Raw genomic sequence first — 22,557 nt, forward strand, 5'->3', positions numbered from 1 at the left:
ATTGAGAATTTTTATATTTATGACTAATCTATTATAAACAAAAGCCAATCTGAAAAACACAATTCTAGAAAAAGTACAGTCATGTTAAGTAAGAATAGATAAGGAAGTACAAGGACCTCATAGGCTATGCTAGACCTAACAGAAGAAACACAAAATTGATTTTAAACTGTAGGTTTATACAAATAAATAAAACCCTTCCCATCTTGTACATATGCTTAAAATTTCTTACACAAATATAAAAATGCTCATTTCCTTTACAAACTTCTTAGAAAAAAGACTGAAAAGAATTTATAATCAGCTCCCAACTTTTAGGCTTATCTTTTTCTACCCTTATAAATTTTCTGACATCTTAAACCTAAGCAGGAAAATCTTTCAGTCTATCAGTGAACGTCCTGAGGACTCCGCGAGGCTACATGTGTCCTGAGGACTCCGCGAGGCTACATGTATCCCATGTTGCTTTTAGTTTCCCATCTCTTCTTTGCTTCAAACCTAAAATAAAGAGCATACAAATCTCAATTTATTTCTAAAATAAAATAACCTGTTTGGTAAGTGACCAAAGCACTGCAATTTCACAACTACCACAGGCTGAGGAGATGCCTCCCCATTATAACCCCACAGGCTGAGGAGACGCCTCCCCATTATAACCCCACAGGCTGAGGAGACGCCTCCCCATTATAACCCCACAGGCTGAGGAGACGCCTCCCCGTTATAATCCCACACTCATTCTATTGACACATACAATAAACTGGATTCAATGGATAAGCAGACTTTCGGCAATTCCTACCAAGTAAATAGAATCATGACTTTTTTTTCTTCAATTTTTAAATACTATTATTATGTTGCATGTCTGAGTGTTCTGCCTGCATGTATGTCTGTGTACCATATGCATGCCTGGTCCCCAGAAACCAGAAGAGGGCATCAAATCCCTTGAATTGCACAGCTGTTGAGTCACCATGTGTGTGCTTGGAATTGAACCCTAGTCTTCCTAACAGCTGAGCCATCTGATCCACCCAGGACAAAGTGAACTTACCCCCACGCCAGTTTCTTCTTCTTTCGAGCAGCCTGTGAGTTTTCAGCCTCCTTTTTGGCTTTAACAAACTTGTGGCAGGCAATTGCTTTGGCAATTTTTACACCAAGCTAAGAATTATGGAAGAAAAAAGGAAAAAAAATGTAAAAAGAAATATCCTAACTAATGTAGGAATTACAATAGTACAAAAAATTGGGCACACATAGTTCAAGAGCTGTGACTAAAAATAAGAAATTCTACACTTGGGCCCCTTGGACAAAGCATAACCAATACATAGATACGGCTTTACTGCCCCTCACTACTCAAAGGTCCTCTACCCCAGTTGTACCATACATCCCCTGGGTGAAATCCTTCCCAAACTCAGACCCTCTGAGGGTCCACAAAGGTAGTAATGAGGCCCTTCAAGCTATTCCAGCAATTCTGTAGGCTGAACAGGAATTTTCCCTGATAAGGCTGCAAACAGACTGACAGAGACATCAACTTTCTTTGCTCTGGGCTAGAATTATAGCAACTCAGTATGGTCACACCAGTTATCTCATGCTGATCAGAAGCTCTGATTGGCAGCCACAGATGGGATTAATGAAACATGGGGAAGCTAATTACTACTTCATAAATGCACTCTGCATGATGGGCAACAGCTTTTAAGTCTCTGAGACAGAAAAGAATATAAGAGGAGTCAGAAAGTAAAGAAACTGAACTCCAGGACCTAGCTGTGTCCTGGGCAGCAGCCCTGTTCGTGCTTCCCTGACTGCTAACTGCTAGCCTTAAAAGATTTATTTAATGTGAACCCCAATCCAGATGTCTTCTCTAGCTCAGGCTGTTAAGTTCATGCCTCTGTATTTCTCTAGCACTTGCTAGACTGCAAAGTATTTCCCAGGAAGCATCTCCAGAGCAGCAATGCCAGTATGCAACTTTCAGGGGGAATGTAAACTATGCATCCATGTGCACGACTCAGATCCACAAAAAATCGAGGTGAAGGCAGGTGGTATAGTGGGATACACCTGGAATCCTAGGCAAAGGGACGCTGCCCCGGGAAGCAAAGCTGTGCTGCAGTAATCAACACCAGGCCATTCAGGCAGGGCTGCATAGCTAGACTCTGCCTCAAAAACAAAGAAAGCTTTAAATCAGTAAAGGCTTTCAATCTTTCTGGTGTTTCTTGGCATTCCTATTCCTTCATTCAACTAAGCACATATTAGAAGACAGGCAGACTCGTGGAGAGGAAACATAGGAAGCCATTCAAATTGGCCTACCAAAATCTGAGTTTTAGAGAATTGCTTGGCTGGCAATCTAGTAAGGCACGGTTGGAAGTGAAGAGTTCATGTGCAAGAAGTAAACTTAGGCAGATGAAATCTGCAATGCTTGACACATCTCTCAAGATGAACTTGGGCAAAACAGACAAGGGGTAATCAAGATCTCTGGACTTTACAAACTTGAGAGAAACAGACCTGGCTTTTCAGTTCAGGAAGGAAACACACATTCTCTTTTCCCTCTCTCAATGGAAGAAAGGTAACAGTCACACTAAGGTGCTGATACGGTTACCAGCACTACAGACACAGAAAGGACCAAGCAGAATCCGAACATCCACTTGATGTTGTAGGAGGCTGCTTGTTCGTTCCCTGGCCTCCCAGACTCCTGAAATAATTGCACAGAAACCATATTATTTGCAATACTGTTTGGTCAATAGCTTAAGCATATTTCTGGCTAACTCATATCCTAAAGTAACCCATCTCTATTAATCTGTGTATGGCTACGTGGCTGTGACCTATCGGCAAGGTTTTGGCATATGTCTCTGGCGTCAGCTCCATGGCTTCTCTAAACTCCGCCTTCCTTCTCCCAGCATTCAGTTTAGTTTTCCCGGCCTAGCTCTGTTCTGCCCTGCTTTGCTATAGGCTCAAAACAGTTTCTTTATTAACAGCATACAGAGAGGAATCCCACATAAATTTGAAAAAGCAAAGCAACCTCAATATTTTCTCAAAATCCAAACCAATGCTAGCTGTACAACTGTACAAGAACATTTACTCCTAACCTCTATGAAGGCACAGGTGTGTGCTCCCGCCAGCCACTGGAGACACAGCACTAAACCACACAGGACTCTCACACTGGGCAAGAGAGAAGTACGGCACCTCCATGCTGACTCTGTTCTGTCAACTCTCTCCTTTTCTAGCTCTTTATTACAGAAAAGGTCACCTAAGTTAACCCCCCCCCCCCAAAAAAAGGGAAAGAACTAGGCAGGGAGACGGTTCCATAGGTAAAATACTTGTCATACAAGTGTGAGGACATGAATTTGAATACCTGGACACCCCCCCCAATCATAAATCCAGGCATGATAGCAAACGCATCTGTAATTCTAATTTGTATGAGGAATATGGGAGGCAGAGGCAGGAGAATCCCCAGAAGCTGGGCAGGGCAGGGCAGGGCAGGGCAGGGCAGGGCAGGGCAGGGGACCATGACACAAGACACTCTGTCTCAAAAAAGAGATGGTTCTCTCTTTACACCCAAACCATCCATTATGTATGTATGTATGTATGTATGTATGTATGTATGTATGTATGTATGTATGTATGGGGGGGGGAGATTGAGATTTAAAAAGACTAATCGTGAGGCTGAGCATCACTACACCTCAGCAAGAAACTCAGAGAAAGGGTGGTGGCATCACTTTCCACTAAGATGGAATTCCCATCTACTGAAAATCTGTTTACCTGTCATATGTGAAAAGAAATTAAGTTAGAACCTGCTGCTCAGGTTAAAACAAGGTTGTTCTATGTATTATAGTTTTTTACAGAAAAAAAATTACGATTTGTAATGATGATGAAAATCCACAGTAGTTTTTGATTTTCGAATGTTTGAGTGAATATGTTTCACTTATTTCTGTGGAGAAAGAAATGGAACATGAATATCTGTAAATACAAAAAGATAACAAGGCCTTCCATGAAGAGGTAGTTGAGAAAAAAATGTATTTTTCAGTCGAGATGTCAAACCTGAGTTTCAGAATATAAAAGGATACTGTGCTGTATTTCTCTACGACAAACAAGACAGGCAGACAGGAATCACCCTTTCACCTCTATACAAGAAAAATGCATCTTCCTGTCCAATGTAAACATCCCAAAAGCTGGTCAATGGCTTTTATATTAAATAAAAAAAAGTGAATTAAAAAAAACCAGTTCGGGGTCATCAGATAACTATAGTAACACAATGTGAGAAGACATTTTTAATGAATAAAAATACATACAGGATTTCTTGTATGTGTAGCCAAAGTATCAGCATTTTCCATATAGAACATCCAATATTTTGCTGCATTTTAATTAAGGTGTCTAAACATTATCACAAAGAACTGCAAATTGGTCAGAGCATGCGGTAAGGAAAATTAAGCTCTAAAGGCTTTTTATCACCATATTTCAGGAACCAAGGGTGTAAAATGTTCTAATTTGGGATATATTAAAAGCCATAAAAGGTCTTTCAAAAAGATTAATGGTACTTTGCTTGGATTTAAGATAAGGGCTTTAGCTGGTTGGAAAAGCAGGGCCCTGGCTGGACCCTTGAGGCATTCATCTTTACAGCCACTTGGAAGATTTGTAAAAGCGCCTGCACAACCTCAAGCAAATGCACCGCGACATTTTTTTAATTCCTTTCAATTTTACAGGTTCAGTGTGTGTAAACCATATTGGGTCGTAAAACAGATATTATGGCACATCCTTATAAACACACTGCAGGTTTCCAAAAAAAAAAAAAAAAAAAAAAACACTTCAAAATAAAGTTAGTACCTCTTACAAATGTTGTCATAAAGTTTCCTGATAATCTTCTGAAGCATCTGATTCCAACAGCTTAATCTAGCACAGCTATGAACTGCTTATCCATTTTATGAAATATTTTAGTCATCTCAAAATTACTAGCTTGTAACAGAGTTATGAAGTTTTCCTCCCTTTTGAACACTTTCAAGGCACTTATTTAAAAATACCAATTATCATACTTTAACTTTTTATAGAATAATAGGTCTCTATGAAAAATATTTATGCCGTTCTCTTTTGTTCTTTAATTAAATGAAAACAGATGTTTTCTGAAGCAAAGCGGAACCATTGCTGGAGCACTTAAAGTGTTAAGGTCTTTAATTTTTATATCAGTTTGGCCGACAATTCCTGATTGTCTTTACTCAAGCTCAACATTAATGTCAAGCAAGTTACCTAGGAGACGAAAGAGATCAAAGAGACAAAAAAACCCTCCAATGTCTGATTAATCAAGCCTGCAAACAGCTTATTTCTTTTAGCCTGCATGCAAGTATGAAAATGAGATTCTGGGAGCCGAACATTGTGCAGATTTGTTCATTCTTATCAGAACAAAGCCAGCGGCAGCTTATTTCATGGATCATTGGCACTGTCATCAGCGCTACACAGAACGGGTGACAGCTCCTCATTTTGAAGCTTGAACAAAATTAGCAAAAAGTCGGCACAAATTAGCCTCTCATCTTTTTAGTAATATGACATTATTCATTTACTTTTTATCCAATTTTTAATTTTTTCCTTGTCAGCTATCCCTTTCTAGTGTCTCTCACATGCCATCGTGAAATGCCTTCTGAGAAACAAGCACAGAAACAGTCCAAGTTGAAGTAACACACAAAGTTCAAGAGCAAAGAACAAGTATTTCCAATGGTCAGTTCAGTTGTGTTTTAAAATTTAAGTTTCAAAACTTTGAAATAATTGGCTTTTAAAAACAGCTCAGGATGCCACTGTATTTCAAGAAAGGATGTAACAAGGCTAATGGGTTTCACACAACCCCAGCTTAACGTGGTATCTGCCACAGTAAATGTTACACTGGTCTTTCTCTCCAAGGTTACACCTGGGATGCCAGCGTTCTGACAACAGCTCATCGTTAACTGGATTTTCAATCAAGAGCTTTTCTTTGTATCACTGGCATCTTGTTTCAATGTTAACTTGAAGTGTGTGCATACACAGGCTGACATGTTTGTCTATGTTTGTGTATCACATTAGTCTAGATGTACAACCAGATACATACTTATACATACCTATAACTCCTGCCAGCTTATTTCAATGCATAACCAACAAACAATGATTTAAAACACATTAGGAAGATAAATGCACATATACACATATAATATGATCCATACTCTGATTTAATAGCGAAATAGTTTACATAATGCCCATTTTAATAACTTAAAATTATACCTAGATTACAATATTCCAAAGCAGAAGAAAAAGACGTTACACTGCTGAAATTACTCCTGGATATTGACATTTATATTCAAACAATTTATTCCATTCATAAAGGGGAAAAAGCATTTAAAAATTAACCATAAGCTGTTAGATGCTTTACACAGCCCCATAAGAAAGACAGTTTTTTGAAAGAACTGTAGTACTGTTTTCAGCAATTTCTTTATCTCTGTTCTTCTAAGTAAGAAAGCCTATTAACAAGCTTTGAACTTAAAATCACATTTACAATAATGTGCCATCAACAGTTTTATAAGCTAATTAGAAAAAGATTAATTAATGACTGGCTGCTAATAAAATGGCAATCATGAAGAAAGAAACCAAGGGTGCTAAGCTTCAACTACCACCAATTAAGAGCTAATTACAAACAAATTATATATGTGTTTTGCTGTGGGCTTTAATTTACTAAAATGGTTTTAATTAAAAGAGAAAACATGCTGATTAATTGAACTGCAGAAAAAATCTACAGTATAAACTGTGCTTTGTCTGTCTCTTTAATTAGACTTGTAACATCTGAAATCTTTTTTTTAAGGTTAGTTAAAAGCACAGATAAACATAATTAAGACAGCGCATAAGGAATGCCATTCAAGGTGAGTACCCAGCCAGACCCCAGAGGTTAAAAGAAACCTTCACAATGCAATGAGATTCGAATGAGCACACCTGGAAACCACAGAGGGATGCCCTTCTCTAAACACCAATTTTACTTTTCTGAGGCCAACTCGCTTCGACTCTGAAGCTGCAGGGTCTCTATGGGAAGAAAACGTCTTTAAACTAGATGTAAAGGGATTCATCCAGGCCCCCTCTTTTACGTGGCCAGAGAAGCTTATTCCATGCACTGGGCTAAGTTCCTCGACATGTAACAAACAACTGAGTTACTTGTTAGAGTTAAGGAGAATAAGTCTTTGAAAAAATTAGAACTACCATGTTAAAACCCCACAACTATGTGCAGACAAGAAGAAAACAGGAAGAAATGTCCGAATTAAAAAGCACTGAGAGGACCAAAGAAAAAGAGTCAGTCAGTCCTGGACGATCCTCAGCAGGCACCAACGGGCCTCCAGGAGAGAGTGTCCATCTCCTCTAGGGGCTGGTGGAGCTGCCTAGCAACAGCCCATACCTGAGAGGGCTTTTCCTCCCCAGTGCCCTATCCTCTTTCCTACTGTCAATCCGCCAGTAAAATATACCAAAAAGAAAACGGCACTAAACTGTACTTACTACTAAAAAGAGAAGTCGATCAAGAAAACATCAGGACTGGAAGGCAGAATAGTATTAAAAGACAAAATATATTTTGCTGAAGTCTGCAGATATCCACACAAAATGACTGTAAGTAAAACCTACCATCTGTTTTTTAGAGAAAACTCATGGTTGGCAGCATTTGTCAAACACACTCCTGCTAACTGCAACATCTCCTTTCCATAAACATAAAATAGTGGTTGGAATAAAGACATAACATTTACTCTTTATATGTGTGTATACATACATACATACATACATATGTAAAAAATCTGTACTGTACTCTTCTTACTCACTCTTCAGATACCAGAAATCACAATATTTATAACTACTAAAAGAATCTGCCTGTCTTCAGCAGCACTAGATGTTCCAGCAATACATTTTTATAATGGTTAATTGGAATATGCTGTTCGGCATTGTATCTGAGTAATTTTAACTCAAAAGCTTGGTTTCAGGATATTTCTTCCCAAAAGGAGTATTCATGAGAACAGGACACAGGACAGGTGGAACTGAAGTGCACATGAGGAACATGTGCAGTTAAAGGAGGGAAGGTGACTGTTGAGGGTGGGAAGATACTGTCTGCGACCAAGTGAAGCTCGTTTTTAACTGCACAAGCTAACAGAAAAATGTTTAGAGAAAAGTCTTTTTCCAAAATGTAATAGTCACTCCAAATGCTGCCCAAAAATTAAATTCAGACTTTAGCAGTGAATTTCAAAGTATTTGTTTCTACAGGTCTCTTTAGACTGAAGATAATGAGTCAGAACGGACAGCAGCTAAGGAGGAAGGGTGGAAGATGAGCAGAATGCTCTGCCAAGTCAGAGGTCACCAGCCAGACACCTCCAACAAGAGCTTAGAGAAAGATGGAACACTTTCATCAGTACACACATCTAAGTCCTTAGAAACTGCTACAGCACATAAGCAGGAGGGGCACTCTCAAAAGAGTCTAGCTTTGCACAGCTAACCCTAAAACGACAGCACAGTTTGAGCTTAGACACAGACTTTAAGTTGCCCACTTTCCACACAAACTCAGTCATCATAACTTTGAAGGACACGTTTCTGGGAAATTATGTGGTTGCTGCGTCACAATGAGAGCACACCAACAGCCTAATTTTGACACACTCTCTCTGAGGGCTGTTCTCAAGGTCTATTCACAGACGTGGTTCTACTTTTAACTTCATTTTTCTCAAAATTGATGCTGCCCTACTCGCTTCACAGGCTTTTAAATGTTAAACATCAAAATGAGCTTCACCTATGGCTGGAAAGGGCTTTAAGAACTCTGGGGTCTGTGCCTCTGAGCAAAGGCTTTATCAGCAGGACCCAGTCACTGCTTCTTGAGAAAAGCAAACGCTGCTGTTATTAAAAACCAATCTACCTGAATTTCAAAAGGACACCTACCATGCATATATACACTCTATTCATACAAGGTTTCTGCCCCAAACTCATGGTTCTCTAGAATCCCATCTCATCGTCACCATGTCTAGCTTGACCATTCCCGTCAAAGCTCTTCTTGACTGGACATTCCTTGTGGGCACTCAAAGAGTGGGCACGGCACTGGAGTCTTCCTGAGTCCATGTCACAACAGCAGAGATTACCCAGCTGTCCTTTCAGTTATACAGGATATAAATACTGGTTTTTCTTTTAATCAGAATTCATTAAACTCAAAATAAATCATTTGAATTTATCAAAACATAGCTTTACATATGTATCACAGTAAAAAAAAAAAGGACAACTGAGAAAAATGTTATTTTCACATGTGCTAAAAACAGTATTTCTAAAGCAATCTCATTTGTCATAGAGTATGACAGGAAAGGACAGATCTTGAAATAAAACTCCTAATCAGCATTATAAAATCCCAACTTCTAAAACAGCAAGATGAGAAGAAACCAAACTACAATACCAGTGTCCTCAAAGAAATTCCTATTTCTAAAAAACACTAGAGGTGCAGCCCTGAATGGGTTTTCAGGCAGTCAAACATGTACTTAGTAAGGCAGCTCACCAGGGCAAGGCTGGCACAGAACACACGTGGAGCTCCTTCCCCACCCAGCACACCATCTGGGAAATTGTCCAGGTTCGTGAGATTTGAAATGGATTCAGAAAACAATCCATAATCAAATTCCTCACACTGAAACTAAAGTTAAGTCTTGGTTTGCAATGTAATGCTGTCAAGAGGAGCTGGAGGAGATGGTTCAAAGTTAAAAGCACTTACTGCTTATGCAGAGGACTAGAACTCAGTTCCCAGCACCTACATCAGGCAACTTAACAACTACTTTAAACTCCAGCTCCAGGAGATCAGGACACCTCTCCTGCCTTCCTTGGGCAACTACACTAAAATGTGTATTGATGAACAAGTGAACACATACATATGCATTTTAAAAAAAACAAAAACAAATCTTAAGCCAGGCAGTGGTGGTGCACACCTTTAATCCCAGCACTTGGGAGGCAGAAGCAGGCTGATCTCTTGAGTTCGAGGCCAGCCTGGTCTACAAGAGCTAGTTCCAGGACAGCCAAGACTGTACAGAGAAACCCTGTCTTGAAAAAAAATTGTAAAAATTGATGTGGGATATCCTTCTGCATATGTGTTGCTTTTATTGGCTAATGAATAAAGCTGTTTCGGCCAATAGCTTAGTAGAGTAAAGCAGGCAGGAAATCTGAACAGAGACACAGAGTGATTAGGCGGCATCAAGGAAATGCCATGTAGCTGCCAAAGGAGAAAGACGCCCAGAACTTAACCCAGTAAGCCACAGCCTTGTGGTGATACACAGATTAATAGAATTGGGTTAATTTAAGATTTAAGAGCTAACTAGAAATACGCTTGAGCCATTGGCCAAACAATGTTGATATTAATATAGTTTCTGTGTGATTATTCAGGTCTGGGCAGCCGGAAAACAAACAAGCAGTCTCTGCTTACAAATAATAATAACAACAATAATAGTAATAATAATAAAATACAAAAAAAATCTTTCTAAAAGTAAAATCAAACGTTGTTTTAAAGATCTAAAGTCCTTTGGCAATCACAATAACTTCCCTATACAAGAAAAGAACGAGCAATAGATGCCGAAATAGACAAAAGTATAAGGAGAACATGTGCAGCCGTAAACTATCTCTCCATAAAGTATTTGCTCATCACAGAGGGGGAAACAGTGTAGAAACTCAGCGGTATCACCCTCATCAAAGTAAAACCATAAAAAGTGGCACAAAGAGAGAGCATATGCCTCTGGAGAGCCCGAGAAGGTCCCGTGTCACGTCTGTGACTCACCATGAGGAAATACCAGACAAAACACAATTGAGGGGTATGTATTAACTGGCTTCTCCTCAAAAACAAGGTCTTGGAAAATAGGGACAGAGCAGCTATTCTAGATCAAAGGAACATTGCAACAGAAAGCAGAGTTAGAGAACAGGAAATGCCTTTCCTAGTATGGAAATTAATGGTATAAATGCAAATTTAAATAAAGTGTAAGAATTAAAGAAAAACATTTTACAAATTCTGCAACTTTCTTTTTAAAAAAATTTTCTTTGTGATTGTATGTGTATACCCACATCATTTCTTCCCTTCTACCACATTGGTGCCAGGGATTGAACAACCCAGGTTCCCAACTGAGCCAACTTGTAGGCACTATTTATTTATTTATTTTTTTATTAACTTCTTTGTATGTGTGTGGTGTGGGTATGAGGGCATTCACTGTACGTGAAGATCAGAAGACAAATTTGTAAAGTTAGTTCTCTCCTCCCACCTTTACACGCGTTCCTGTGACCAAGCTCTGGCTGCCACACTGGTGCGGTAAGCACCATGATTACCAAGTCATCTTCCTGGCCTCAAACTGCACAACTTCCTTAATAGCAAGTGAAATAACTAACCCTGCTAAAAAGAACTCAGAACTTCTCTGAAAACTTCCCTGGTATCAGGCAGAAGGGCTAATAAACTACGCTGTGCCTTATCTTTTCTTTCTCAGCAAGGCAAACAGTCAGAGACAACTGACTGATGGAAGGGGTCGGCTGAGGCAGCTGCCTTTGTAGGGAAGAGGTCACAGACACAATGCCTGGGTCCTCCAAAAGGAGAATGGATGAAAAAGGCAAGAGTACCAGTTTGAGTCCTTAATCCTGCAGGGTGCAATAAGGACAGACACAGCATTTCTAAAACTCAGCAAGCGACCGCACACTACAGTCCTGCTCGTTTTCTTAAGCTGGATCTTGGGCTTTACTACTACTCTCCACCAAACCCAGGCAGACCAGCATCCAAATCCACACAAAACAGCCCTGGAACCTTTCAAGCCATTCAAAAGACACCTGTCAACAAGTAGCACAGGGTCAGCGACTTCCTCAGTAGAGACACGTTAGTTAAGCACCAGCTCCCTCAAAGGTTTCGTTCCTGATCCACACTAAGCTGCCACTAGCTTCTACACTCACAACCTGAGAAGAGTTCAACTCACTGATTGGCTACTACTGCCCTGTGTGGTTTCCAGTCCCCGAAAGCGTCCCTAGATCCTACTCTTCCCTAGTCCCACCCTGATGTCCTTAGAGTCAGGGCAGACATCTAACCCTGAGGTGCTGTCCAAGCCCACAAGCAGTTCTCCTCCACCATTCCCTGTTTCTGTGGCCACCCTGTCAAAATCTGAAGATGACACTCACTAATTGGTAGCACAGACTGACATACAGGGAAGTTATTCACACTGAAGAAGCCACAGATAACCAACAGGTAACAGAAAATCTGACTGAACTTGGGGCACAATTTAACATACCTTCGAGTTCATTTTATTAAATGAACTTTATCTTTCCCCTTCGAAATTGTAATGAAATACTATTGTATCTAACAAGCGCTACATTGTCAAACTGTAAGCATAAGGAGTATTAGAAGATGGGAAGTGCAGAATACCTTTTAAGGAAAAAGTAAACAAGGATATTTCATAGCTCAACTACCAGGTAACCGTATCAAAGCTTTGATGGCTATGCTGAGTCATAGTACCCTCACAAATTAAAAACATACCAAATGCCTGACATGCATTTATTTTTTCTTAAATAATAAAGCATTCTATTTCTGGATATATACACATAGGAAGTTCAAACAAGGATTCAAACAGATGCTAGTGTGCTCATATTTACAGTAGCATGGTTCACAACAGTCAAACTGTGGGAGCACTGTCTACCAGCAATTCAATGTACAGACGATGGCACGAGTACCCCAGATGAGAAAGACTATTAATTCAATGTACAGACGATGACATGAGTACCCCAGATGAGAAAGACTATTAATTCAATGTACAGACGATGGCACGAGTACCCCAGATGAGAAAGACTATTAATTCAATGTACAGACAATGGCACGAGTACCCCAGATGAGACAGAGCATCAATCAGTTTGAAATGGAAGAAAATTCTGACATACACTACAACACAGTGATCACTAAAGAAGTTATGCCAAACAAAATATACCAGACACAAAAGCATAAGCATATGTCTTATATGAAGCAGCTATAGCAACTGAATGCAGAGGTAAAGCAGCGTGATATAAAAGCAGGGTGAAGAGGAAATTGCAGAGTAATGGTTTAAGTTGCAGAGTTTCAGTTTTGCAAAAAAAGTCTGGGGATGGGTAGTGAGAGACTGCACAGCACTGTAAATATCTTTGATGTAATTTATTTATACTTTCAAAGTACCTACAAGCATAAATTCTACTGTACTTTACCATAACAGAACAAGTCACAAAATGTCAGAGTCTGTTTTGTTTGAAATAGGGTCTCACACTGTAACCTATGGTGGCCTTGAAATCAGAGTAATCTTTCTGCCTCAGCTTCCCAAATGCTTGGATTACAAGCAAGAACCACCACACCCAGATTAAAATGTCAACTTATTTTTTGTTTTTTTAAAGCTATATAATAGTTATTTATGCTACTTCTACCTAATACCCTTAATGTCCATGACTCTGAAATTTCTTTTATATTAGCCACTAACACAATGTATAAACGTTATACACAGAATAATGTGACCCATTATCTTTAAAGACTAAGAAATGGCTGCAGGGTGTGAGTGCAGAGCACAGCTGCTCTCAGTGAGGATCAACTGAGCTAGACACAAAAGGAAAAGGAGGGTGCTCCTCTAAGCACACCTGAAAAACAACATAAACCTCAAACAAAATAAAGCAACAAAACAAAACAAACAAACAAACAAAAAACCTGCTGAAGCCAGGTAAAACTAGGGTCAAATATCAATTCCTACAGAGAAACCCTGTCTTGGAAAACAAAACAAAAAAATATCAGTGGTGCAGATTTTCAGCCTGCATTTTAGACCAGAATAAATTTAAAGCATTAACATCAGCACAAAACCTATCATTTCAAAACAAACAATAGGAAGGGAGAAAAGAATAAGGGCAGAAAGAAAACCAGAATCAGTCTGACTTACCTCTCGAGTAGCTAGCTGGTTGCTGAGCTCTTCAGCCTTCTCAACATCCCATTCCTCCACAGCCTGGTCTATCCTCTTTTCAAGGCCTGACTAGAAAGAAAGAAAAACACAAAACAAATTATGGGCAGGAAAGAAAGTCAATCATTTGCTAACTTAGACTACGTCACAGGACTATAGCAAATCAACACCCATTCAGTCCTCTCAATAGCCCTATAAAGGCTTGCATCGATTTCAATTCATCGATAAAACATTTCTGAAACATTCAGTGACTAGTCAAGGTCCCCAAATTTCTCAAGCTAACAGTAAAAAGAAGATGCAAATTCAGATGGGGAGGGGGATGTAGAACAAAGGACTGCTATTCCCTAATAACGGAAAGTTCATTACAGCAATGGTTCAAAATTATGGAGCACTTACCACATGGTAGAACCTGGGGGCTTATACTACTAAAGCTGTCATTTGCATCCTTATAACAGCTCCATTCAACGCTAGCTTGTTTGCAAGAGGTAGAAACAGCCATAAATTGCTCGACTTGGCTGACATCCCCCTTTAAGTTGTAAAGTCATCCCACACTCAGCTTTGCACAATCTGAGTTCTCAACTACAACCCATTCCCACAGCTCAACACGTGCACTCCCAAGTCTCTCGCCGTCTTCAAACAGGGCTATTATGCTGACTACACAGAGAAGAAAGCAAGAAATAACAATTATTTTATTGTCTTCCTATGAAAATATTTTAATTTACTAAAACTGCTTCAAGAAATCAAAAATTTAAAGATCATGGAATCACCAAACTAGGTAGGGTTTATCAAGACACCCTGATATAAACAAGGTCTGGTTGTGAATTGTTACTTCAGAACATAAAACATTTAAGTGGTCTAGAATGTGCTTCTTGAAAGACAATTTTATTCTAAAAACTGCCTCCTATCCCTTCATTTCAACACAGTGAATCTTGGACCTCAAACTCCTCCTCCTTATATAACAGCAAAAGTGTTAAGAAAATCTCTTCCACCGCCAGATCACAGCAGTCAACAGGGGGATTTTGCTCCTGTACTGACGTTGAAATGAAGACTTTATAAACTATAACATAATCCACCAAGAAACAACTGGAAGCAGAGGCCACGGAGCACCTCCCTGGATGTCTGACATAAAGACTCCTGTATCACAATCCCATCTGAGAACCGGGGTGGTCAAGCTGCTTTTCAAGGCAGCTGAAGACCTTCATTCAACTAACTACCCTTCGTTATCCCTCGCCTTAGGCCACATGATTCTAATGCCATTTTCTACTCTTGTACAATCTCCAGATCTTCCCTGCCTTGTCCGTCTGCAGAACTGTTCTCAGGCTGGTGCAGATAACACAGCAGACTCTTTCCCAACTCTTCATTTTCAGGAAGCCTAACTCTGTCTAAACCTGGGCCACTCCAACTGAGATCTGCGTATCAGCTCTGACCTGCCAATGTGCAAATCTAGTATGCAAATGTTTTAATTTATAAAAATACTTTAAGAAAACAAAATTCTAAATGTCATGAAATTACCAAACTAAGTAGGACTCACCATACACTTATACTTATATACTTATCAAAAGTATATTATTTGGGTTCATGCAAAGCTAAGCTAAAGATCATTTGCCAGAATGCAGATAAACTACCTGGCTACCAGGTTTATCTAGATAACTCTTTCTTAGCCTCATCTATGGCATTGCTATAATAATAATCTCCAGCCACAAGTGCCATCTTATTAATGTTCCTACTGCCTCTGACACACTTCCCTTTAAAAACAAACAAACAAACAAAAAACCTTTCCCATCTTTTTAGTATTCCAAAATCCCACCCAGTTCCTTGCACACAGGAGGCACTCACTCAGCCTATCCTACTGCACTGAGCGTTGCAGTACATGGTTCACATCTGCATTAATACTGAGTAACTAGCCCACCCACACGTGTAGCCCCAGATAAGAATTCCACAAGAGTAACACTGAAGTAATGATACTGTTTCAGTCTAAAAGGGGTAACATACTGTCATGCTTATTTATACAAATTTATATGCAACAAATAAAAATGTATTTCTTGGAGCTAGAGACCAATGGCTCAGCAGACAGGAACACTGCTGCTGTTCAGTGGATCCCAGTTCAGACCCCAGCACCAGCATCGGGTTCCAGAGGATTTGATACTTCTTCTGGCTTCTGTATTTCTTCAGGGCTCAAGGGTATCTTTATCTTGAGCTCCCAGCGTGTAGTATAATTAGAAGTTTATATTCTCCATTTAGAACTTCATATTTAATCTATAATGGAAATGAAGCTATTTATTTACAAAATGCTAAAACAATAGCCTATACTCCCTTTGCAGAACAAGAGATTTCCTCAAAATGCCTCTGAGACAGATGAAGTAAACATTAATATCAAATTCAATTTTCTTATATCACAAGGACTGAGGTAGCCAGATACCTCAATTCAGTATTACCCAAACAATCACCTAGACAAGCCCCACTCTTTCACCTTAGGAACCTGTCCACTAATCCTCTCTTCAGATATGTATGTTACGCACAGCAGCTGTGCTCCCTTCCAATTACCCTAGGCTCTTGAGATTGTAAAGGCTGGGTGTTGCCTTCTGTATACAGTGCCCAGAGTATCCCAAAGATTCTTAGACCCAAATTACCTCCATCTATTGAACCATTCTACTGAATTTTAATGTCCCTCTGGTACACAGAGATGCAGCTCAGCACTGAATGTCACAAAGGGAAGGGAAAACTCCCCATCCCAGAAACTCCTATGAACTGCTGAGCTTAAACATAAAAGGTTAAGTTTCACTTTAAAATTACATCAGAATAGGAGCATCCCTTAGTAGTATTGCCTAGAATACAGGAAACCCTGGGTTTAATCCCTAGCACCGCACTAAATCTGCAGTAGTGATGACCAACACTTGTAATCCCAGCATTTGGGAAGTGAATACAGGAGGATCAGAAGTTCAGGGTCCTTGAAGGTCATGGTGGCACAGCTTTTAATCCCAGCCAAGAGTAGCAGAGGCTGGCAGATCTCTGTGAGTTCAAGGCCAGCCTGGTCTACACAGTGAGTTTGTTTTCTTTCATACAGTACTTTTGTCTTTTTCTTCTTTTCAATTTCATTGAGACGGGGTCTCACGCTGTATGGGATTTTGGCACTTCTCATGCCTCAACCTCCAGAGTCCTGAGTTTACAGGCATAATCTATGTAAGGTGCCTAGCTCTGAAAATTTTTTATTTCTATTCTATTTTGTATTTAGAGACATTCAAAATTCTTGTATTATAAACACTCCCTTCAACATAAGAAGATATCATTCTGCCAAAAACTCTGCTAAAAAAGTCAAATGAACTAGAATTTCCACCCAAGAGTTGAGCAATCTGGGGAGGGTCTCTAAACTTCTACGGCAGAAGTTCTCTCGTTAAGGTCAAGTAAATATAAAGCCGTGCTCACTACAAAGTGATGATGAGGGTCAAGAAAATACATGTGAACTATTTAGCTGATATTTAGATTATAGTAACCACCCAGTGGTGTCACTGGTTCCTCTATCTCTAACATCAGGTGACTTCCAGGAGAGGTTACACACCTCACCACACTTCTTTGGGGGCTTAGATACAAGTATCAAGAATTTGACTCTGGGTCAGTAAATTGTCTCATCAAACAAGATTTAAATATCCAAGCTTTTTAAGATATTTCAGACAGGTCCCAAAGTAGCTTCTGATTTACACAGAATCTTCCGCACCAGAAGATCAACAGGAGCTGAAGGCTAATATTGATAGCAACAGTGCCTTGGTATACTCTTCACACTTTTTACTCAAGTGAGACTTAGCATAATATATATCTCAGAGAACAGGTATACAGAGGAATGGCAATTTACCCACAAGTGGATATTTTACCTGAAGGCACCTATGTAACAGGTTCCCGTAAGACAACAATTGACCTCTAATCAACAAAACTGTCCTACAGATGTCAAGACAGCACAACAAACAGGTGTGAGGACTCCATGGGCACTTGACATCAGGGACTCAACCCACATGTTCATACAAGAAATCTCTGTGACTAAAGCTCTTCAAGGCCAACAGCATCACAATGTATTTCTCCACAAATCTCAATGCTAAATGTTTATTTGGATAATATATTCAATCTTTAAAGCATAATAAAATAAATTATCTATGCGAATTTGCTTAACTATGATATAATTTAAATATCTAGGAGCAAAGTGAAGCAATTTCTTCATAAAGTAGAGGAGGGAACAACATTTAAACATAAACGTAAGTTAAATATTATACATAAATCATACAAAATTTAGAGAAATTAAAAACTAATTTATCCATTACTATAGAAAAATTCAGACTGACAACCAAATGACTTGAGATTAAAGTCTTACTTTAAACTTACCTGTCATTTGTTTTTTAATGCAAACATATCAGGAGACTAACACTGGCCCTCCCTACAGAGATCACCATGGGGATAAGAAAACACCATGACTGATCTCCCTCCCAACAGAGTCAAGGCAGTCAGGTTTTGATGTGATCTATATACTAGAGTTCCACATAAGGTCTAGATGGAAAAGTACTCTATCACAAAAAAGAACAAGTGTGAAAAAGATATTCTATGCAGCAGCAGTTGAACAACTTTATATAAACATCAAGGAGAGTGATTCTAAAACATAATAAAAGTACCTGTAGTTTTCATACCAAAAGTATCCATTTGACATACCCAGGACGACTACTTCAATAATGACAGCTACCTAATAAAACTGAGTCAACTATAGAATACTTGAGATATTTATAGTGAAATTAGAGGGCAAAATTTATTATGAAGAAATTCCCACACAGATTAAAAATAATTATGTTATGATTACAGAATTACTAACAAGCCCCATTAACTGCTGCCAGAAACACAATGATATCTGCATTTAATACAATGAACACCTTAAAACGGTGTTGAACATTAGGAAGACTATATTAAAAAAAAAAATACAAGCCTCTCTGCACTGTCTGGCAGGCAGGTGACAGCAGTGTTGTAATACACATTCTGGGCTAAGCAAGTTTTTGCTTGGAGGACTCCAAATGGGAGAAGGTTATAGTCATAAGATTAAGAAGTTTTGTTTTGCTTTACTGTTCTTGAGGGTTGAGCAAAAACAAAATAAAAAGACTTTCTGATGTTGAGACAGATCAGCCTCTGCTCCAGAGAATAAAATGCTAGACTGGAAATCCCTATTTGTTTACACTGCACCACACGTCTACGTAGTGCTACCAGATCCCTAACTATCTGCTGCACTTCAGTTATTCATAGCGTCCATCACGATGTCTCCAATGTGGACATTTTGCTTTTGCCTTTTTAAAGTTTATTTGCTTTGCTGGACTCACAGTACGACCTTGACAGGACAGCAAAAGCAGCATCATGTAAAAGCCATGATCCCAACCGAGAAAGTGAGTGCAGAACTGCCAGCATGCGGTTATACTAGACTCCCAAGAGAAGCTGAAATAACTCAGCTTTACTAAACCCTCTTTCCTTTCATGCTTACACTTACTTGTAGACTAGTAAGTGCTGGCCGACGACAGTTTCCTTGATAGGAAGACCCCTAACTTTCCTCACCACTCATGCAGGGCAATATCTGCAGGAAAAAAGCCCAAACTTTCCAAATGCATTCACTGTGACTAGTAAGGCTCACAGCAATTTCTCTTAAATAGAGTTCACTTTTAACTGCTGATCTGGTTTCCCTAGGATGCACAGTATCTTCAAACGATATTATGAACAACCCTTGTAACTTCGTAAAAACGAGAAGTATCTAGCCAATATTTAAACTGTACAACTTCAAGCAATAGGATTCTATCTAGCAAGTTGTAAAAAAAATTCTCTCAATCTCTGCTTTTTAGGATGTTTACAAAATTCATTTCATGACTTTAATGTCTCTTATCAATTAGATACTCTGAAGCCAATGCCAATATGGAAGATAGTAAATATTGCAAATAACTGAAAAAAATCAAAGGCCATTTACTTCACATGTTTAAAAAAAAAAGAATTAAACTAATACCGAATCATTCATGAACTGAAGGGTCTAGTCCAGTGGTCCTCACTCTTCCTGATGCTACAACCCTTTAATACAGTTCTTCATGTTGTGGTGACCCCAACCATAAATAATACAGTTCCTCATGTTGTGGTGACCCCAACCATAACATTACTGTCACTGCTACTTCATAACTGAAAGTTTGCTACTGTTATGAATTACACTGTAAATTATCTGTGTTTTCTGAGTCTTGGGCGACTCCTATAAAAGGGTCATTCGACCCTCAGGTTAAGAACCACTCATCCAGTCAGTGGCTGGGACTCCACAGCAGGTCTACCAGAGATACCAGAGATGCCCCATGGCTCAGGGCAGTTAACAAAGTCTTCCTCCCTGCTTCAGGGCAGATTTGGCAGTCAAGAGCAGCTTAAGTCAAAGTCACATGACTGCTCCCTGCACACATGAACCACAAGAGTCAAGATCATGACAAAAACGTGTCCAGAAATGCACTACCTATCACAGTGAGCCCCCCCAAAAAGCATCAACACAATGTTTTATGACTCAGATTTTACTTGCAACTCTACCACTGGGCTTTGTGGGAAATGTATTATTTCTGTATCTGCTTAAAGGTTACTATTCAGTAGTTGGTGCAGAAAATGAACCCAGGGCCAAGTACCTGGTGTAATAGGGACTATTTTGGAATTAATTTGTAAAACTGGAGAGGAAAAGCCACATGACGGATGCTGTGACTATAATCCAGTCATAGACTGAATCCACAGGATCACTTGATTGTGATCAGGAGTTCTATACCAGTCTGGGCAACATAACCAGACCTCTCATCTCAGAAGGAAACTCCAAACACAGCACATAACAAAATTTGTTGTAATAGGCCCTTAATTTACAATCTTCTCAGTGAAATATTACCACCTAATTAAGGATTTAATATGAGAGGGTTCTCATGAGAAATACCAAACAATCAGAAAACAGCAAAGGTCTTTAGGTATATAGTACTCAGCAGTGACCCATGTAAAGGTATCTGGTATCTCCTTAAAGCAAGCACAAGATACATAGGTCCCACTTGCCCCCATAGGCCTCTAACCTTACCTCGGAACACAGGATTCTCATTATCTTGGACTCTCCCAACACCACTGGCCACCCCCACCATGAATATGTGCATTATCCCTTCAAGGCCTTTTCTAATTTCTAAAGAGTAACAACTATAAATAACACCTCAGGCTCAGACACTGCTCTGAGCCCCCACCTCATACTACAGCAATTATTTATTCCTTTCTTGTATACTGATTAACACTTACGCCCCAAAACAGAATTGCGAATAGGTCTACTCTTAATCGTTTTTCTTCCTGATTTTTCTCAACTTTCTAACTCAGTTGAGGAAAAACATGACAATTGTACCTTCACATTAAAGCATTAAAGCACTCACTGTCAGTCAACAGACCATCATCCTGTGCCTAGTCTGCTGTTTGCTCTACATCACCACCATCTATGCTCCGTGCTAACAGTCAGGGAATCTTTAAGTCAGATCCTGTCACTCTCTTAAAAGCCAAGTGCACTGTAAATAAAGTCCACTTCCTACCTGCTCCAAGGCCACCCAGTTTGGGCAGTTCTGTAAGATTATCATTGAATCTTGAGCTACACTCTTCCTCACTGACTCCATTCCAGCCAGTCTAACCTTCTCACCAAAACCCACAAAGTCCTCACATTAACCCTCCTCTAGGTCTTCACTGCTTCCACAGCCTCCTAGTGACCACTGTCTATGTAAACACCTTGTTTCCACAGCCTCCTAGTGACCACTGTCTATGTAAACACCTTCCTTCCACAGCCTCCTAGTGACCACTGTCTGTGTAAACACCTTGCTTCCACAGCCTCCTAGTGACCACTGTCTGTGTAAACACCTTCCTTCCACAGCCTCCTAGTGACCATTGTCTATGTAAACCCCTTTCACCACCCTCCTTCACAACTTACTCTTCTCAAGAGTTTTAAACTAGGTATCTACTTGTTTATCAAGCATCTTTTTTGAATACAGTAATACATTTTGTTTCTAATTATATAATTAATGAATTAGTATCTTGGGCAAGGTAATAGCAAATACATCCTGTTAGCTAATATATGATGGAATAATATATATATAATAAGATGGATCTTACTTTCTCAACTTTTTTCTGCTTAACTGGTGGTTCAAATCTATCATTGGCTCCAAAATACTGAGTAAGGTCCTTCCACTGTGTTTCACTTGAGGACTGCTCACTGCAAGAAGATAAATTAAGACAAATTATGACTCTTTTTGCTTTCACTATTTTTAACTAGTTGCAATAATTACACTTCAATGACTATTTTTCATGTTTAATCATTATCAAGGTAAGTAGTACAGCAATCTAGAAAGTTCCACAACACTGCTGAATAGTAACTAGTTTAAATTCTACCCACCTGTGAGATTCTTTTTCATTCTTCAATTTGCCTAAAAAGAATTAGAATACTTAATTATTCAGTTATTATTTCAAAATCATGTTTTAAGAAATTATTCCAACTAGTCAATTTAGAGTTAGTACAACTAACAATCTAAATTTAAAAATAAACACCTTTTTTGGAGCGTTTTCTTTTTTTCTGTCTGAATCTTGATGTTGAATTTTTCTGTTCAGAATGTCTTTTATGCAATTCTTGAAATTTCTATGTAAA

The 22,557-nt window shown here is 39.2% G+C and overlaps 1 protein-coding gene across 2 annotated transcripts in view; it reads right to left on the reverse strand.

Moving 5' to 3' along the window:
* Positions 1-417: 417 nt before the first annotated feature.
* Positions 418-22,557, reverse strand: part of Fam204a (family with sequence similarity 204 member A) — a 28,475-nt gene continuing 6,335 nt past the window's right edge. For both annotated transcript variants that reach the window (XM_038350137.1, XM_038350144.1), the window contains exons 3-8: positions 22,461-22,548; positions 22,309-22,339; positions 22,029-22,128; positions 13,866-13,955; positions 1,031-1,137; positions 418-489 (exon numbers count right to left, since the gene is read on the reverse strand). In XM_038350137.1, coding sequence (XP_038206065.1) covers positions 438-489; positions 1,031-1,137; positions 13,866-13,955; positions 22,029-22,128; positions 22,309-22,339; positions 22,461-22,548 — 468 coding nt within the window. In that variant the 3' untranslated portion in view covers positions 418-437. The remainder of the gene's footprint in view (positions 490-1,030; positions 1,138-13,865; positions 13,956-22,028; positions 22,129-22,308; positions 22,340-22,460; positions 22,549-22,557) is intronic.

The sequence above is a fragment of the Arvicola amphibius genome, chromosome 1 (genome assembly GCF_903992535.2).
Source record: "Arvicola amphibius chromosome 1, mArvAmp1.2, whole genome shotgun sequence".
In the NCBI taxonomy this organism is placed as follows: domain Eukaryota; kingdom Metazoa; phylum Chordata; class Mammalia; order Rodentia; family Cricetidae; genus Arvicola; species Arvicola amphibius.